This window comes from Pseudorasbora parva, chromosome 19 (assembly GCF_024679245.1).
Source record: "Pseudorasbora parva isolate DD20220531a chromosome 19, ASM2467924v1, whole genome shotgun sequence".
In the NCBI taxonomy this organism is placed as follows: Eukaryota; Metazoa; Chordata; class Actinopteri; order Cypriniformes; family Gobionidae; genus Pseudorasbora; species Pseudorasbora parva.
The window spans coordinates 34,829,541-34,847,784 of record NC_090190.1 but is presented as its reverse complement, the minus strand read 5'-3'; the positions used below and the strand labels follow the sequence as shown (position 1 = coordinate 34,847,784).

The 18,244-nt window shown below is 40.9% G+C and overlaps 1 protein-coding gene across 2 annotated transcripts; it reads left to right on the top strand.

Moving 5' to 3' along the window:
* The first annotated feature begins 336 nt into the window (after positions 1-336).
* On the top strand, positions 337-6,531 carry tap2a (transporter associated with antigen processing, subunit type a). Of its 2 annotated transcripts, XM_067426203.1 has the most exons (11): positions 339-978; positions 1,065-1,179; positions 1,262-1,392; positions 2,444-2,649; positions 2,749-2,946; positions 3,068-3,196; positions 3,326-3,514; positions 3,730-3,903; positions 3,975-4,134; positions 5,800-5,936; positions 6,046-6,531. In XM_067426203.1, the coding sequence occupies exons 1-11, from the start codon at positions 483-485 to the stop codon at positions 6,283-6,285; spliced, it is 2,175 nt and encodes a 724-aa protein (XP_067282304.1). In that variant the 5' UTR covers positions 339-482; the 3' UTR covers positions 6,286-6,531. The 2 variants fall into 2 exon arrangements, with proteins under 2 accessions (XP_067282305.1, XP_067282304.1); XM_067426204.1 differs by lacking the exons at positions 5,800-5,936; positions 6,046-6,531 and adding an exon at positions 5,000-5,756 and having other exon boundaries at positions 337-978.
* The last annotated feature ends 11,713 nt before the right edge of the window (positions 6,532-18,244 follow it).

Below are 18,244 nucleotides of genomic sequence, written 5' to 3'. Positions count from 1 at the left end.
TCGTTTGCTAGGCAGAAATGAACAAGGCAGGTTGTAGAGCAAGTTTTCAGAAAAGGGAGACTTGCCACTAAACGTAGCCTGCAATAACAAATAGACAACGGCAGGACTAAATAATATTAATGAATAATGACTTTATATATAGGCATATCAAATAAATAATAAAAAAAAAAATATATAGCCTATATATATTATTCATATCGACAGAGGAAAGCTGAAAATATGACCGCCTTTTTTGTTGTATTTTGAAAACCCCATATCATTATCATGAAACTGAAAGTAAAAGGAAAATAATGTCGATGTCCTAAAATGCCCTGGCGCTGTGTGAAGCGAAGACAACCTCGAACTCCGTAGGAACAAGGCAAAACGTTACCAAGAAAAACATAGCCTAACGTTACCCGAAAAACGGTATTTTTATTTTTTGGAAATATCTTAAGCGCGCAGGTTATTTAGCGTTACCACGGCAACCGACTTACACATGCAACATGCGTAAAGTTTTGGTGTTCGCGTTTATTTTATGTGTTGATATTATAATAGTTTATACTCTGGAACTCGGAGGAACTTTGCTGAAGTCTCGTACAAGAAATCTCGACCATAACCTGTTATGGCAATGGGCTGAATCTGCACTGCGATGCACACTGCTGTACGCAGGGTCTATGCTACATAAAGATGCTGCAGATCCATTGATAAGGAGGTGGATTACTGTCCACTGTTTTATCGCTTCGGTATACGAAACCGGACGCGTGGCGTTGTTTGACAACTATCGCCTTGATAAATTTAATTATTGGCTTGTCGGTACCGTCGCTGCTGCTTTAGCTTGTCTTTTTTGGGAGGTAACGCTGCCTGACACAAATGGAGAGAGTAACGGTAAAGAGCGCAAACAGAGGGCTCGAGTCCTCTTCATCCGGGTCATCCGTTTCTACAAGCCAGACTACTTATTATTGTGTGGAGCTTTTGTCTTTCTGGCATTAGCTGTGCTATGTGAGTATTTTGTTGTATTTACTTTGCATATAAAAAAAAAATTAGACTGTTAACCTGTTTTTATAGGTTATTTTACATGTTTTCAGGTGAGATGTTCATCCCACTGTACACAGGAGAGGTGATTGACATCTTGGGTTCTCATTACCAGTGGGATAACTTCAGATCAGCTATCATTCTCATGGGATTATTCTCATTGGGAAGGTATTGCAGAATATACGTTTTTATTACAAAAAAGCCCATTTATGTATCTTATTGAACTCTTTTTTTTTTCTTTTTCTCTCAGTTCTTTCAGTGCAGGTTGTCGTGGAGGCCTGTTCATGTGTGCAATCAATAGCTTCACTTGCAGAGTCAAGGTGCAACTGTTTGGGTCCCTTGTCAGGCAGGACATTGGCTTCTTTGAGACCATAAAGACAGGTATATCCAGTATAATTGCTGGTGCAGTTGTCATCTATGCGATACCCTTTTTATATGGAATCAGTCATTATTTATACATCCATGAAGTGTCTGCAGAGACCATGTCAATTAGTCTTCCCTCTGAAATTGTCTCATCATCGTGGCATCAATAAACCCATCTCCGTGTAACAGAGGCCAGCTAGTAGTAGTTGCTGTGCAAGTTAACCTCACTCCTCTGACCTCAGGAGACACTCTAGCGACTGATGCTAGAGGTTGCAGTCTTTAGCCTCCTTGTTAGAGCGTCTGACTCTCATGTCGGCGGACCCGGGTTCAAGTCCCGGTCCGAACAGAAGGGGTTACATTGGTGCCGTGACCCGGGAGTGAGGTTTAGGGGGGTGAGTGTAACAGAGGCCAGCTAGTAGTAGTTGCTGTGCGAGTAAACCTCACTCCTCTGACCTCAAGAAATGCTCTAGCGACTGGCGCCTGGGGTTTGCTGCCTTTAGCCTCCTTGTTAAAGCGTCTGACTCTCATGCTGGGAGACCTGGGTTCGAGTCCCGGTCCGAACAGAAGGGGTTACATCCGGCACGATGACTCTGGTCCTTTGAATGTTCCTATTTAATAATTGTTTAATCGACACATCATCCTCAATTAAACCCGCCTCCGTCGTGATGCCTACGATTTTTTGAATATTCAGATCGAATTTATTTTTTATTTTTTTAGGTTTATTTTTTCTCCATTATGCCACCGGTTGGAGTTTTGGTTCCTTGACACTGTCGCCTTTGGCTTGGCTTGCTCAGTTGGGGACACTAAAATTTCAACTAAATATCCAAATAAATTGAATTGCTAAACTAAGTGAACTATATCAGCTAAATTACTGATCTGCCCACATTGTCGGTATATGACAATTGAAATGAGCTAGATGAGATCACTGCTTTCTTCAGAGTGCCTCTACAGTCTAATCAAATTCAGTTATATTATTTTCCATGTTAACAATGTAAAGCTGCTTTGAAACAATAGGCATTGTAAAAAGCGCTATATAAATAAAGTTGACTTGACTTAATCTGTCTTTCAGGTGATATCACATCTAGATTGTCCACAGACACTACTTTGATGGGCCGTGCTGTAGCCCTGAATGTCAACGTCCTTCTGCGGACCATGATTAAGACCCTGGGCATGCTGTATCTGATGATGAGCCTCTCCTGGAAGCTTACACTGCTGATGCTGATGGAGACACCACTGACAGGCTTACTGCAGAACATATATGACACGCATTATCAGGTATGCAAAGGTTAACAAAACTACCATGATAAATGATGGATAATCATTTTTTGCTTATATAGAATCATATAATATATCAAGATTTCATGCCCTTTTTAGAGGCTGTCAAAAGAAGTTCAGGACTCCATAGCACAAGCCAATGAAACTGCTGGGGAGGCGGTGTCAGGCATCAGGACGGTAAAGAGTTTCAGGACAGAACTCGGTGAAGCTCATCGCTATGATGTCCGCTTGATGGAAACCCATAATCTAAAGACCCGACGGGACACAGTCAGGGCGATTTACCTGCTAGTTAGGCGGGTTAGTATGAGTTTATTCTTCATTTCAAAGTGAATGTGTTTATTTTCTTTGAAGCAAACATGTCGATATGGAACTGCATTGCTATGGATCTTTGCTTCTTGACCATGTATGCGGTTTGCAGATGACAGAATTGGGAATAAAGGTGGCCATGCTTTACTACGGGAGACTCTTCATCCAGTATGGACAGATGAGCACAGGGAATCTCGTCTCTTTCATCCTTTATCAGCAAGACCTTGGAGACAACATTAGGGTATGTCAATATTTATCTTTAAAAAAAGAGATTTTTGTGATGACAAAGGGTAGATAAAAGCACCTAAATAAGCAGTCCTCCCAAAAGCATGTTTAAGGATTCATAAATATTTATCCATCTCTATCCCAGACTTTGATCTATATCTTTGGAGACATGCTGAACTCAGTGGGTGCGGCCGGTAAGGTGTTTGAGTACCTGGACCGAAAGTCTGAAGTCAGTATTGATGGCACCTTGCAGCCCAGAGATCTGAAAGGACATGTCACCTTCCAGAACCTCACCTTCTCGTATCCCAGAAGACCCGACCACAATGTGTTAAAGGTACAACTTTTGCACTGAATAATCACTTCACTTAGTCTTTTTCAAGGGTAAGATTGAGAAGCATGAGGAGGCTACATAAGTTTGCATATTTGCAATATGTGGTCTATACTGTATTCTATAAAGCAGTTGCTATACATAATCTATTATCATATACTTTTAAAATAATTATTTTGAATAATTAATCCTTATTAGTCCACACTTTTCTCTGTTTTCAGAACTTTTCTCTGGAGTTGAAGCCGGGTCAGATGACGGCTCTGGTGGGAATGTCCGGTGGGGGGAAGAGCACCTGTGTGAGTCTGCTGGAGAGATTCTACCAGTCTCAACAGGGACACATTCTGTTAGATGGACAGCCACTTCAGGACTACCAGCACAAATACTTGCACAGCAAGGTGACTACCTTCAAAGAACAAACACTGTACATATACTTCATAGAACATGTATTGTAAATAATCTCTCTCAGATAGCAATGGTGGGTCAGGAGCCTGTACTTTTCTCTGGCACCGTACGAGACAACATTGCCTATGGTCTGCCTGGCTGCTCAATGGAGAGAGTAAAGGAGGCTGCCAGCAAGGCCAATGCCCATGCCTTCATCAGCAAGCTGGAAAATGGCTATGACACAGGTAAATTAACTCCAGGCACTTTCCACTTTCATTCTCATATTTGTGTCAGTGGCTAGGTCAACTGGGCATTCCTGATGGGACATAAAAATACATTTAAAGAAAAAATTTAAATTATTTTTCCAAATTTCTAGAAGTCATACCTTTTAGTTGTACATCCAAAACGATTTTGCCTGAAAAACTTGACTGGTCCACTTCTAGACCGGCACAAATTCACATAAACCAGGCTGGACTAGCATGCAATTACACGTTTGTCTAAGGTGGGCTTTACATTTAAAGTAATTTTATTGATATTATCAGCTATTCTGGGTGGTTTTCTTTTGGGATTTCTGTAGCCACTCCATTAATGATTTGATAAGGAAGGTTTGAGACTTAAAGGGGTGATGCATTTCCCTTGAGATTTTGATATATAAAAGGTCATGGTAATTTAAGATTATCCTGAAAATTTCAGAACGGAAAACTTACTTGTTAGTCAAAGAAAAGCTTTTATAGTCACCAGACCTTGGCATCTTGACGTCATCGAGTGACAAAACACCGCCTCTAAAGAATAATAAACACGTGTTATTCAGTAGCCCCGCCCACTGACTCATGGAGCTGTTTGGATCACGCTGGCCAAAAGCAATAAACATGCCAAAGAATATAGTAAGATATTGCACTATTCCCGGTTGTGGAAGAACACAGTCACTGCATAAGCTTCCTTCGGATCCTAATATTAGGAATGAGTGGTTAAACTTTATTTTTAATGACTTGGAGTTAAGCGTTTCTCTGAGAAAAGAACAAAGAACGGCACAGAAGTCATTCTTAAAAAGGGAAGATGTGTTCAGAGTTTTGCCGACCGGATACGGTGAATGTTTCATCTTTCAACTAGCTCCACTTCACGTTGCTCTGGTTGGTTGTAGCAGTATCCTATTGCCATGCAGAGGGAGTTTGAAAGACAACTGTTTATCCCGACTCTGATTGAGCCCTGCCAATGGTGAGTTTCCAGACCAAACATCTTGATGTGGGTCTGGCTTGTCAGGCTAGCAACACACTTATGTGAGTAAAGCCTGTTTTTCCAGACAGGCTACCAAAACATACGCCTGTCGGTAAACCGGTGATTCTCAAATAGTGAAATCTTATTCCTTTCTTGATCTGCGCTGTTCACTGTCTTGATTTGATGTTAGAAGGTTTGTGCTTATATCCACCGATCGGGTGGGCTAAGTTATACAAAAATAATATTCCAATCACTCGCGGGTGGATGAGAAAAAAAGAATTGGTTTTGTTTAATAAAGACGTTTACCAGCCCTTTGATCAAGAAAATCCTTCTGCTTGCCACTTTTGAAACAATTCCTCCTCATGTGAACTGAACTGACAGGGGAGCTGAAGCTCATTAAATATGCAAATCTTATCCAATCCTAGCCGTGGGCGTTTACTTTCAAGTCTCCAGTGACACGCCCATCAAAACCCAGAGTTCAGGAGAGAGCCTCAAAACCAGTGTCGAAAAATAGCCTATTACTTATTAGTTATGTTTTTGAATGTAAAAAACACACCAACGTCATTAGTTGACCTCAAACAAAAGTATAAAAAAGGCAGTTAATGACACCTGTAAGTGTGTTTTATTAAATGCCAGTATATGCCAAGTACACAGTTCTCAAGTAAATAGTCATCAAATTGTGTTTTCTTTGTCAGATGTGGGGGAGCGTGGTAACCTGCTCTCGGGAGGTGAGAAGCAGCGAATCGCTATCGCCAGAGCTCTGATCAGAGAACCTCAGGTGCTCATACTCGATGAAGTGACCAGCTCTTTGGACACTGAAAGTGAACAAATGGTAAAATATGGATATTCAGTATGAACACAAACACGTGCACAGAAAATCCCTGCTTCCTTTAGTGCTGCATAAAAATATTTATTGTTTTTTTTTTTTTTTTATTCCACAGGTTCAACAGGCCCTGGCCTGCTGCCCTACTCAGACCTTGCTTGTGATTGCTCATAGGCTGAAGACCATTGAGAGGGCGGATCAGATTGTAGTGATTGACAACGGGGAGGTGGTGGAGTTGGGCACACATGAGGAACTGATGAACAAGAAGGGAAGCTACTATAAACTGAAAGAAAGGCTCTTTAGTGATGAAAACACAGTCAACCAAGACAAAGAGAAATCTGACACAGTACAACTCTAATAGCCTGTCGCAGAAATATTGTACATGTTCATAATAAACAAACGTACCATTCAAAAACTTTGTAAATAGATACCTGTAAGGGCAAAAGTTGTGGTACTGGCCTGTACATAAACTCAGTGATGATCAGTCAAAATGTTTTATCAACAAACACTTTGGATAAAAGAAAATGTCGGATTTTTTCGAGGTTGTAATATTTAAATGTGAATAAATATTGGGGTTTTGCTAAGTTACTTGTGACTGTTTTTTACTAATGAAATGTCATTGTAAGTGTTCAACTATTATAGGCTACTATATGGGCTACATTTTAGACTCTAAAATAACAAAACATTACCCAATCTAGAGAAGTGGCTTGTTTTGAATGTGTAAAAAAGAATACTGTTCAGAGTTAGGTTGATTACATAACCATGGTAAGAAATGGGATACAATTGGTTTTGTGAAATCATGTGACTTTCTTGAAGTGCTCAAGCTGCCAGTTCGGTTTACTGGCGCTCTGCCTGGCAGTCCTTTCGTTATTTTGATAGTTACAATGATTTGAATGTGTCGATGCAAAACACACACACACACAAACATGTTTTTGTTTAATGTGACTTTCCATAGACAATTATTTTATACTGTACACATTGTATATTTCACCCTGTAACCTTAAACCTAACCATTACATAAAACTTTCTACATTTTACAAAAAAATTATCTTTTTCTCATGCTGAAAAATGTGCCCCCATCTTTGTGGTGACATTTTGTCCTGATAACTAGGGTATGCCTGAACCACACACACACACACACACACACACAAATGTATATGTGTAAAGTTATTAATAAGTATATGTGTCCATACACATTATACAATAATAATAATATACAAATTAATAATTTATAATACCATTCAAAATAAGTTTAGCCATAAAGATCAGAAACCAACATAAGCTCTCACTGATTTATTTGAGAAATAAACTTAATAAATAAACATGAAAAGCTTATCTATAACTTCATTTCACGCTGACCTCATTATCAAAGCCAACAATTCTCCATACATTTTAACTTTCATTTATGTTATGATACATAGCTGCACATTGCTACTCAATAACCTTGTTAGATCTTGATGAACAAATTATTTTTACACAAGCTGTGAAGCAGCTTTGTCAAACACATTTGATTTTTATTTTGGGCTGTGTAGATATCAAACAAGCTAACCCTGTTTTGCTGGAAAGTCCCTATTGTTTCACCTTACACACTTGTGTGTTTGGCTTGGTGCCTGGCTGTATCTGGCTCATGCCATTATTCCCCACCCCCCACTGCCAGCGGTACAGATATGACAAGATATGGTCTCCATTTTATAATGCTTCTAGCGCTTTACCTGCCTTAAAATGGCTGTCACCACTTTTCGGTTACGCATTTATGCCTTTAGTCTACTTTCATGTTGCTTGTGGTGATGAATTCTGGTTTACATTGCATGTCCAGTGTATTCTTTGAGTAGACTTTGTCACTAGCAAAGTTTATTATGAAATGTTATCGTTTGCAATGCAATCTTTATTACCTTATTGCATAAAAATAATTTCACAAATCAAATTTATATTACTTTACACACCAGTGGAAGGAAGGAAGATAAAGACTATTTTTTCTCACTTACAGGGATGCTATAAAATGATTGAAAGGGTTTTTGCCTTGAATGGGTTAAGTGTTTGTAGAATTATACATGTCAGACAGTAAAGGTGCACAACTGGTTTCGGGAAACCACGTGACTCATGAAATGCCTAGGTTGCCAGTTCAGTTACTGAAGTTCAGGTGACAATGTATGGAAAACATTCTCTCCAGTAAGGAGAGCGAGCATATCCATATGCCCATCTTGAAATGTAGCAGTTTTTCAATGCTTATTGCTGAAGCAATTTTAAAACAATACCACCTTGACTCTTTACAATAAAACAAGTGTATTGCTTTCCCTTTTTTAGTTTTTTTGTCGTGTTACTATACATCAACTTCATTCCCCCTATATATTCAGAGAGAGCTGCTATATTTATAGATCACATTTGGGTTGATCGTTTTTTTGTAAAGTCCCTATTGTTCTTGTTTTAGTGCAGAGCTGCAGGCCTGTTATCGTGCTGCCTGGTTATGCCCCACTCACGGCATTACCACAGTTGCGATGTTGTTTTATCACCCCCTATTGGAAAATATACTGTCAACAAAAAATGGTACAGTGATGTCTTGGCCTACATTACAAGGTACTGCCTCAAAATGACTGGCATTACCTCATGCATTACCTTATGATTTACTCACCCTCAAGTCATCCTAGATGTATATGACATTCAGGTTTCAGACGAGTTATATTTAAAAAGTCCTGGCTAATCCAAGCTTTATAATGGCAGTAAGTGTTGCTCTGTTTTTGAAGTCCATTAAAGGTACACTAGTATTTTTGCAGCAAAATATCCAAAAACCACTAGGCGGTGTTATATATTTTGTTCAGTTGAGTACCTACAATATCCCAAATGTTTCCAACTATTTGTAAATTGTGAGAAAATTGCTATTTTAACTAAGGACCGGGGCGTTTCAGCATTGCGTTTGAGGGAGTTGCCTGTCAATTGCGTCATATCTGCGCTACCCTCGGTTTCGGCTTTTATTTGGCAGGAGCGCTTTACTCTTAGCAGTGTGAACAAGTGAACGCACGGAGTAACGTCATAACATCATTTTAAGCACACTTAAATGTATCTAATATGATAAACAGAGCTGCGTTACCTCATAATCATAACCAGAAGAGCGGATCAGTGCAGGCGCCAGGCGAATGAGTCCCGTCCCGCCATAATAAAAGTCCCGGTATTTGCGAGGCGGGTATTTGTTTAACAATCGCTCCAGCAGCTGTGCTCAGGTCCACAACACTCGGTCCTGCTCTGCTTTGCTGTTAGGCCAATCGTCATCTAAACTACAGGCTCTACTCTTCAGCACTATATGGTGACCCCAAAAACTCAGACATCCCAGAAACCCTTTTAAATTCCAAAACAATAGAACATTCAACACTAACAGATCTTCCCCTGTATTAATATTGAGCAAATCACTTAATTTTAACATTTACTCTCCTTTAACAGTCAGAAGCAAAGCATGCTGAAACTAGAAATCTGCTGTAACTCATTTTGTGAATGTGTGTAGATATAGGCTATATATGTCTACATACATTTCACATTTATATGACGTGTGAACGTGTGTGTACAATATTACATGTAATGCTATTTTTGTCTTAATTTCTAAATATTTAATATGTATCTATATAGCCATACATGTTCAATGCATATATTGCAGTACATTGAAACATATAAGCACTAGTTTCCGCATATATATATATATATATATATATATATATATATATATATATATATATATATATATATATATATATATATATATATATATATATATATATATATATATCATTATATTTCTAAGTATATTTATATATACACTATATTGCCATAACAATTGGGACACCCCTCCATATCATTGAATTATTTTACACCTGTAGTCATGGGTGTGATTGGAACACCTGATCCAATCACACCAATGACCACAGGTGTAAAATCAAGCACTAGGCATGCAGACGCTTCTAGAAACATTTGTGAAAGAATGGGTAACTCTCAGGAGCTCAGTGAATTCAAGCGTGGCACATAGGTTGCCACTTGTGCAAAAAGCCTATTTGTGAAATTTCTTCACTACTAAATATTCCACAGTCAACTGTTAGTGGTATTATAACAAAGTTGAAGCAATTGAAAACAGAACCTCAGCCACGATGTGGCAGGACATTTAAATTCACAGAGTGGGGTCAGCGCATGCTGAAGCACACAGTATACAGAAGTCACCAACTTTCTGCAGTCAATAGCAACAGAATAGTGCATAGAGAGCTTCATGGAATGGGTTTCATGGTCGAATCACGCTTCTCTGTCTGGCTATCTGATTGACAAATTAGGGTTTGGTGGTTGCCAGGAGAACAGTACTTGCCTGACTGCGTTGTGCCAAGTAGGGCTGCACGTTTTCAAGTTTTCCATTAACCGTTAACCGAGGCCCTTAGCGGTTAATACTCGGTTAACCGTAGTATGCGTCAGGGTTATTATTTTTAGTTTATTAATTTGACGACTGCCATCTCCGTAGTGAACGGAGTGAATTATAGAAAGAAATGCACATCATGGATTACATAATCAGAGAGTAGCCTATTTCTTTTTGTTTTAAATTGTTAAAAGACATTTCAAGCTTTCTTAAGATATATTTCATGTCTGTGAGGCCTACACTGAGTTTCGTTAAATTAGGATGAGATGCGCTCCAGTTCACAAGCAATGCAAGTGGCCGCGAGGGCACCTGCATGATTAGGGCATGTAGTAAAATATGCAGCCGAGAATGATTCACACAGCGTTTGACTCACGCAGCTGAGCCTCTCCCGGCAGAGAGTTCAAGCATCTGTGGACTCGTTCCTTCAGCTCTGGCCATCTTGCTTTCAGTCTGCGATTAGCTTTTTTTGTTTTCTTCATTACAGTTAAAGTAACCTCTGCTTTTCGCTAGTCCCTCACAAGTTTCTCACTTCAAACTTTCTTTCTTCTGCTCCGTTATGCACAGCGCGCGCGGCTCCCGCTCTGCTTCTGCCCTAATGCGACTTATAGTCCAGTGCGACTTATGTTATTTTCCACTTCATGATGCATTTTTTGAATGATGCGACTCATACTCCGGAGCGACTTATAGCCTGAAAAAATGCAGTAAGGACTGCATTGCAATACTTGCATTTTGCCCCGTCACTCTCAATTTTAAAGTGCTCCCATGCTGTACTTTTCTTTGCCCACTTCATGTTAGAAAGCTGGTCATGACTTCTTCTTGTGGATATTACAAATGTCTGGGAGCGCTCTGGCGGTCTCTAGTGGTGCAAAAATATATTACAACTTAATTCAAAGCAGGTCATTGACGCCACTTAACCGAGCAAAATGTTTCACTCGGTTACGCAATTTTTAACGGTTAATCAGTTAATCGGCTAACCATGGACACCCCAAGTGTAAAATTTGGTGGAGGGTGGGTTATGAGGTGGGGTTGTTTTTCAGGGTTTGGGCTTGGCCCCTTGTTCCCAATAAAAGGAACTCTTAATGCTTCACCAGACCAAGGCATTTTAGACAATTTCATGCTATTTCATTAGGTTTTTACAGCTCGTCTTCATTGTACCCAAGAAAACCAGTGGGTTATGGCCAGTCTTGGACCTGCGAGTTCTGAATCGGAGCCTTCACAGGTTACCGTTCAAGATGCTCACGCAGAAAGGCATTTTCCAGTGCATCCGTCCCCAAGATTGGTTTGCAGCGATTGACCTAAAGGACGCGTACTTTTAATGTCTCGATTCTCCCCCGACACAGGCTGTTCCTGTCCTTTGTGTTCGGAACAAAGTCCTGCCCTTCGGGCTGGCCCTGTCCCCCCATATCTTTACGAAAGTCGTGGAGGGGACCCTTGTGCCCATGAGAGAACAGGGCATCCGCATTCTCAACTATCTCGACGACTGGCTCATATTAGCACAGTCCCGGGAACAGTTGTGCGAACACAGGGAACTGGTGCTCAGACACCGCAGCCAGTTGGGTCTTCGGGTCAACTGAGAAAGAGCAAACTCGCCCCCATGCAGAGATTCTCTTCTCTCAGTATGGAGTTGGATTTGGTCGAGCGGACAGCGCCCCTCACAGAGGAGCGCGTCCAGATGATGGTGAACTGCCTGAACACGTTTCAAGGCAGGATGGTGGTTCCAGGATGGCGGCTCCTGGGGCATACGGCAGCCATGACGGCAGTTACACCGCTCGGCCTGCTTAATATGAGACTGCTTCAGCATTGGCTTCTCGGCCGAGTCCCGAGATGGGCGTGGCAACGCGGCACTCACTGGGTGAGTATACCTTCAGCCCGTGACCCATCGTTCCTGTGGGCCAGAGTGCCTCTGGAAAAGGTGTCCAGGCATGCTGTGGTCTTCACAGATGCTTCGAACATGGACTGGGGTGCCACGTACAACGGGCATCCAGTGTCAGGGGTTTGGACGGGCCTGCACCTGCATTGGCACATTAATTGCCTCAAGTTGCTAGCAATGCATCTTGCACCGAGCCACATCAAAGGCCGGTTACGGGGCAAAGATGTATTGGTCCATACGGACAACACTGCGACTGTTATGTACATCAACCGCCAAGGTGGTCTATGCTCCTGTCGCATGTCGCAACTCGCCCCCCATCTCCTCCTCTGGAGTCAGAAGTGTCTGAGGTCGCTTCAGGCCATTCATGTCCCTGGTGGGCGCAATCGTGTGGCCGACGAGCTGTCATGAGCTGTGCTCCTGGGAGAGTGGCAACTCCACCCCCAGGTGGTCCGGCTGATTGGGTTCAGTTCGGGTGGCACAGGTCAACCTGGTTGCCTCCCCAGAAACGTCCCACTGCCAGAGGTTTTATTCGCTGACCGAGGGTACACTCAGCACGCATGCACTTGCACACAGCTGGCTCTGGGCCTGCGCAAATATGCGTTTTCCCCCAGTGAGCCTACTTGCACAGACACTGTGCAAGGGCAGGGAGGTTGAGGAGCAGGCCCTGTTGGTGGCCCTGTATTGGCCCCACCGGACTTGGTTCCCAGAACTCATGCTCCTCACGAAAGCCCCTCCTTGACCGATTCCTCTGAGGAAAGATCTTCTAACTCAGAGATCTCATTCTCATTGGTGTTCTTCCCAGAGAAGATCCCCGAAGGTGTTCGATCACGTCTGTGCTTTCCTTCCTATAGCAGGGGTTGAGCGTAGGCTGTCGCCCTCCTCCCTCGGTTATGTTGCTGCTATTTCCGCCTGTCACGCATGTAGGTAAGTCGGTTGGGAAGCACGACCTGGTCGTCAGGTTCCTTAGGGGGGCAATACGGTTAAATCCTCCTCGACCTCCCTCCATACTCTCTTGGGATCTTGCTGGTGCTCTGAGCACTTCAGATTGTCCTATTTCAGCCCTTGCAGTCAGCAGAGCTTAAGATTCTGTCCATGAAGACTTTGCTGTTGGCTGCATTGGCCTCCATCAAGAGGGTAGGGGACCTGCAGGCACACGAATCGTGCCAGGAGTTCAGTGCAACCTCTACTACAAGTGTTGCATCATCCTGGGCGCTTGCACGTGGCACCTCGCTGTCAGACATCTGTAGAGCTGTGGGCTGGGCGATACAACACGTTCGCTAGGTTGTATAGCCTACATGTGGAGCCGGTCTCCTCCTGTGTTCTCATCTCAAACGGGTAGAAGCACTGAGAGGCCCGGCTCCTGTTGGCTTGCTGCGCCATCGGCGCTTACATTCTTCAGAGATGAACTCTGTGACTCCTCCACTGCCCTTGGTGCCGGGCGTGGCGGAGCGTCTGGCATCAGGCCTCTTGCTGCTGAATCCTTGAGAACCGGTATTTGGATTGGGCCATGTGAGCGACCCTGCAGGGATCCCACATATTTGTCCACGGTTGTTCCTCCCAGAAGCCCGTGTCTTTCCCTTGGGAGAGCCCTCCCTTATTAGGGGGCGGGGGCGGGCTAAGGCTCAGCTCTTTCTCCACATAACTCCTCTCTGTATGATGTGGTTCCGCAGCGCCACCCCCCCCCCCCCCCCATTTGGGCATGCTTTCCCAGTGTTATCCAATAGTCACTGAGCGGGTCTGTGTGAGCCCTGTCTCATCAGGTGAGAGAGGTCACGAGGCTCACACAGGGCACTGGAAGGGGGCACAGGCCATGGCGCTTTGGTAGGGATTCCTATTCGTCAGTACTCCGACGTGTCGTCGCGAATGACCGACTGTATGACAACGTCTTGGTTACCCATGTAACCCTCGTTCCCTGAAGGAGGGAACGGAAACGCCACGTCCCATCGCCATGTCCTCTGTACCCTGCTGGGGTGCCAATTCACCTACTCGGCTCCTCAGCAAAAGACTAATTTGATGCAAGCATCTGTGCCTCATATATACCCGCACTGTGTGGCATGAGCAGCTGGTGCAATCATTGCATGCCAATGTGCATTGGCTCGTTTAGTTACACTCGAAGTAGATTGGCTCTCGCTAGCGAGATTCTTATTCGTCGGTACTCTGACGTGGCTTCTCCGTTCCCTCCTTCAGGGAACGAGGGTTACATACGTAACCAAGACGTTCTCCACATTCCTTTGATATGTGGCTCAAAGAAGTGTTTACTTCCAATAAACTGGGAAAATTAGACTATCACTCACTGGTTCTTCAAGGACCTTTCACAAACTAGACCCTTTCTAAAACACTTTACCTTTTTTTTAATAGTTTTCAGTTTGTTAGGACATTAACATTTTTGTTGTTGTTTTCAATGGGAAATTGTAGGTAGTTGATTGAGGGAAGTGCTTACTGTGTTATTAACAGTGTGGAATAAGCTCTTTCTGATTCTGATTCTGACTGTTAATTTCATAAAATCTATGTTATTATCTGTTGATTGGATATTAAATAAAATAATTGAAAGGGATGGTTTTCAGTTTTGCTGTAAAACAACAACAACAAAGTGAATAGCCATTAATGAGTTAACTGTTTGCAGAGTTTTACATGCAAGTGAAGGTGGAATTGGTTTTGTGAAATCATGTGACTTTCATGAAAGGCCCAGTCCAGTTTATCAGAGCTCTTACTGGCAGCACCATTTTGTGATTGCCGGCCATTTTGTGATCTGAAATGGTACTTTGCTAAGTTCAGGTAATAGTAAAAGGATCTCATCGCATTTTTTTCAGTAAAAAAAGAGACGGCTTCTTTCACACCCTGATATTTAGCAGTTTTTCAGTGCTTATTGCAGAAGCAATTTTAAAACCATACCACAATTGAATCATATTTACTTTCTATCTTTTTCTATTTACTTTCACTTTCCTTCACTTTAGTTTGTTGTCGTCACAATACATCTACTTAATTTCCCCTAAAATTCCAGAATGCTGCTGTATTTATTGATCACTTTTTGGTTTAGATAGGTCTGTTGTTTTGTTGGAAAGTCCCTATTTTTCTTGTTTTGGTAGAACAGGCCTGTTTATCATGCTGCCGGATTATGCATCACTTGTGGTGTGTCCATGGTTGTAATGTTGTTATATCACCACCTATTGGAAAATATACATCTGGCAAGCAATGGTTTGTTTTGGCCTGTGATGCATCAAAATGACTGCCATTGCATTACGGCAATTAATTGTTGCCAATATGCAGATTATCTATCTTTATGATCACTAATACATAATTTGTGGCACTATTTATTTTAATTGTATTTGTATTAGTTAATGTATTTTTAATATTATGAAACTTTAAGATTTTTTTTCTGTTTCACTATATGGCTTTCAATGAACTATTTTTTGCAATTGTATTCATGTTTTATTGGTAATGGTAACTGACTGAAATTTTAGGACTCCAAATGGAAGAAATAAAGAAGAGTTGTGAGATAAAAATGGCCGACAGGCTTTTGGTACTTTTTTAGTTTTGCCACAAACATATTATGAAAAAAAATGAAACAGCAGTCAACAGCTGAAGCGAACAATACAATAGTATACTTTAAGTTAACACAACAGAGCATATTTTTAATGTCCCGTAAAAAAGTGCTGTGTGTTTCAACCATCTATTTTTTGCCTCCTTGAGTCCTGACAAAGCACTTCTTTTTTTTCCCGCGTGTTCTTTTTTTGGTTTGATTGTATAATCACGCCACCAGTGGTTGAATATCACATGCCAAGCATAATGACAACGCCCTGGAAAGTCCCGAGCCAGAACTCTTTCGCTTTCTTTTCTACTGTAGCTTGTTGGTGATGCCATGCCAATGCCAAATTTACAGTCCTGATTGTGATGGGGGAGGGAGGGGACTGAGATGGATCCAATGCACACTAGCTGCTCCCTTGCAAAATGTATGAACTTTTAACACTGAAGTTAATTTGAATCTAATCAATGATTATTCAGTTTTACTCCCACTGAATCAATCCATATAAAATGGAGTGATAAAAAATGATTGCAACAAGTGAAATTGTGGATGACACGACGGAAACTTGGGGAAATTCTGATCATTTTTAGCATGCCTGTTGTAGCTACAAGGATCTGAAAGAACCTGCTTCAATGAGTAATCACAAATAATAATAAAAAATTGGTTCATTTCCAATAATTATCTATGATAATGAAACTAAGCAAAACAATGGGTTGGGCTTTTAACAACAGTCCTGACTGGTACCAACACAATGGAGAACTATACATATTATAACCTACATTACAAAACAAACTAACAAAGGGCAGGACATAAAACTTATGCTGAATGTAAATAATATTTTAGATTATTATATATTTCTACACTACCCTTCATGTAATTCACCTTGACATACATTTCTATTGACAAAATTATATTATGCACTATAAACAAAACAATTATATAAGATAGCCTAATTAAATTATTTTATATAAATTATCTTTAATAAAAATAAAAAAATATCTTATTATAATGAAGAACACAGGACATTGTGCCAGCTCGGTTAATAGCTTGATAATCCCCCAAAGTTCCCAAAGGGGGATTTGGAGGGGTGTGTAGTTTTATGGTATGTAACCTCAACAGAAATGTGGTAAACAGGCATTCACAATAAGGTCTTTTAGTTTGGGAAGTCCCCTCGGTAGCCTAATAGTGGGTGTTTGGCTGATAAAGAGCTCCCTCAAGGGACTACTAAATGCATTTCGCTTCTGACCGACAAGCAACAGTATTTTTATCAGTAGATAAGATACATTACATATACATATATATGCCATTACTTTTATATATATTTTTAATATACCTTAGTATTGTACATATCTTCAGCCAAAAAAGGCTAAAATATATTAGCTAAAACGTAACATAGGCCTACTTGTTTCTTGATATTCCGAACCTGATCCTTCCTCGCTCACCTGGTGACTTCTTACGAATCACGCACCCAATCAAAAGTATTAAAACAAATGTAAGGCGCCAAGCGGTCAGCTCGGCTGCGCCTGCTATCTAATGCACATTGGCGCCATCTTGTGACCACAAATGCAGTTTCTCAACGAGATGGCATGAGACAGCGTTTCTATCAAAAACCATATTACCTTATACATCCCTTATATAAACTATATTAGCTAAAAGTTAACCTTGTAAAATATATTTATTTATTATTATTATTGGTATAATATTCAAATTTACTGCTCAAAACGGTTTTCTAAATCTTGCAGCACATGTGCCCTTACGAAACAAAAATATATTGCAATATACTAGAATTTATATTGCAATACATTAGAAAATATATTTCAATGTATCAGAAACTTCCTCGTATATTTGAAAATATATAGCAATATATGGATGGACAACCTATTGCTATATATTGATTCATATATTAAAATACATTGATATACAAACAAAACTGAATTATTTCATGTATGTTTATTGAAACAAAGTATTTTTGTGAGTTAAGCAAGCTCCTGCATATGTTTACAGAGGTTGATTAACAATAGCCCAAATCAGATGGTGCATGACATTCAATATATTTTCTATATTTAGAAAATATGATGGTGCATGACATTCAATATATTTTCTATATTTAGAAAATATTTCTAATAGGGCCGGGACTTTAACGCGTTAATTAAGATTAATTAATTACGTGACTTTAACGCGTTAATTACGTGACTTTAACGCGTTAATTAATTACGCAAAAAAAAAAACAAAAAAATTTACCACACTTATTTTTGCACCGCGGAACGTTTTTCAATGAATGAGTTTCGACGGACCAATTAAACTGGAACACCAACTAGCGCTCCGGAGTCACGACAACAACGAACCATTGCTGCGTCCCAATTCGACTACTTATACTACGTCCTAAAAGTATGTACTCTTTTTGTGAAGAAAAAGTATATACTTTTGAGTAGTGATGGCCAAATGAGGCTTCCTGAACCACTGAGGCTTTCCAGCCCATTGGTTCACCAAAAGGTTCATTTACCTGAAGCCTCATGAAACAGTGTGCTCCCTAGTGACACCTG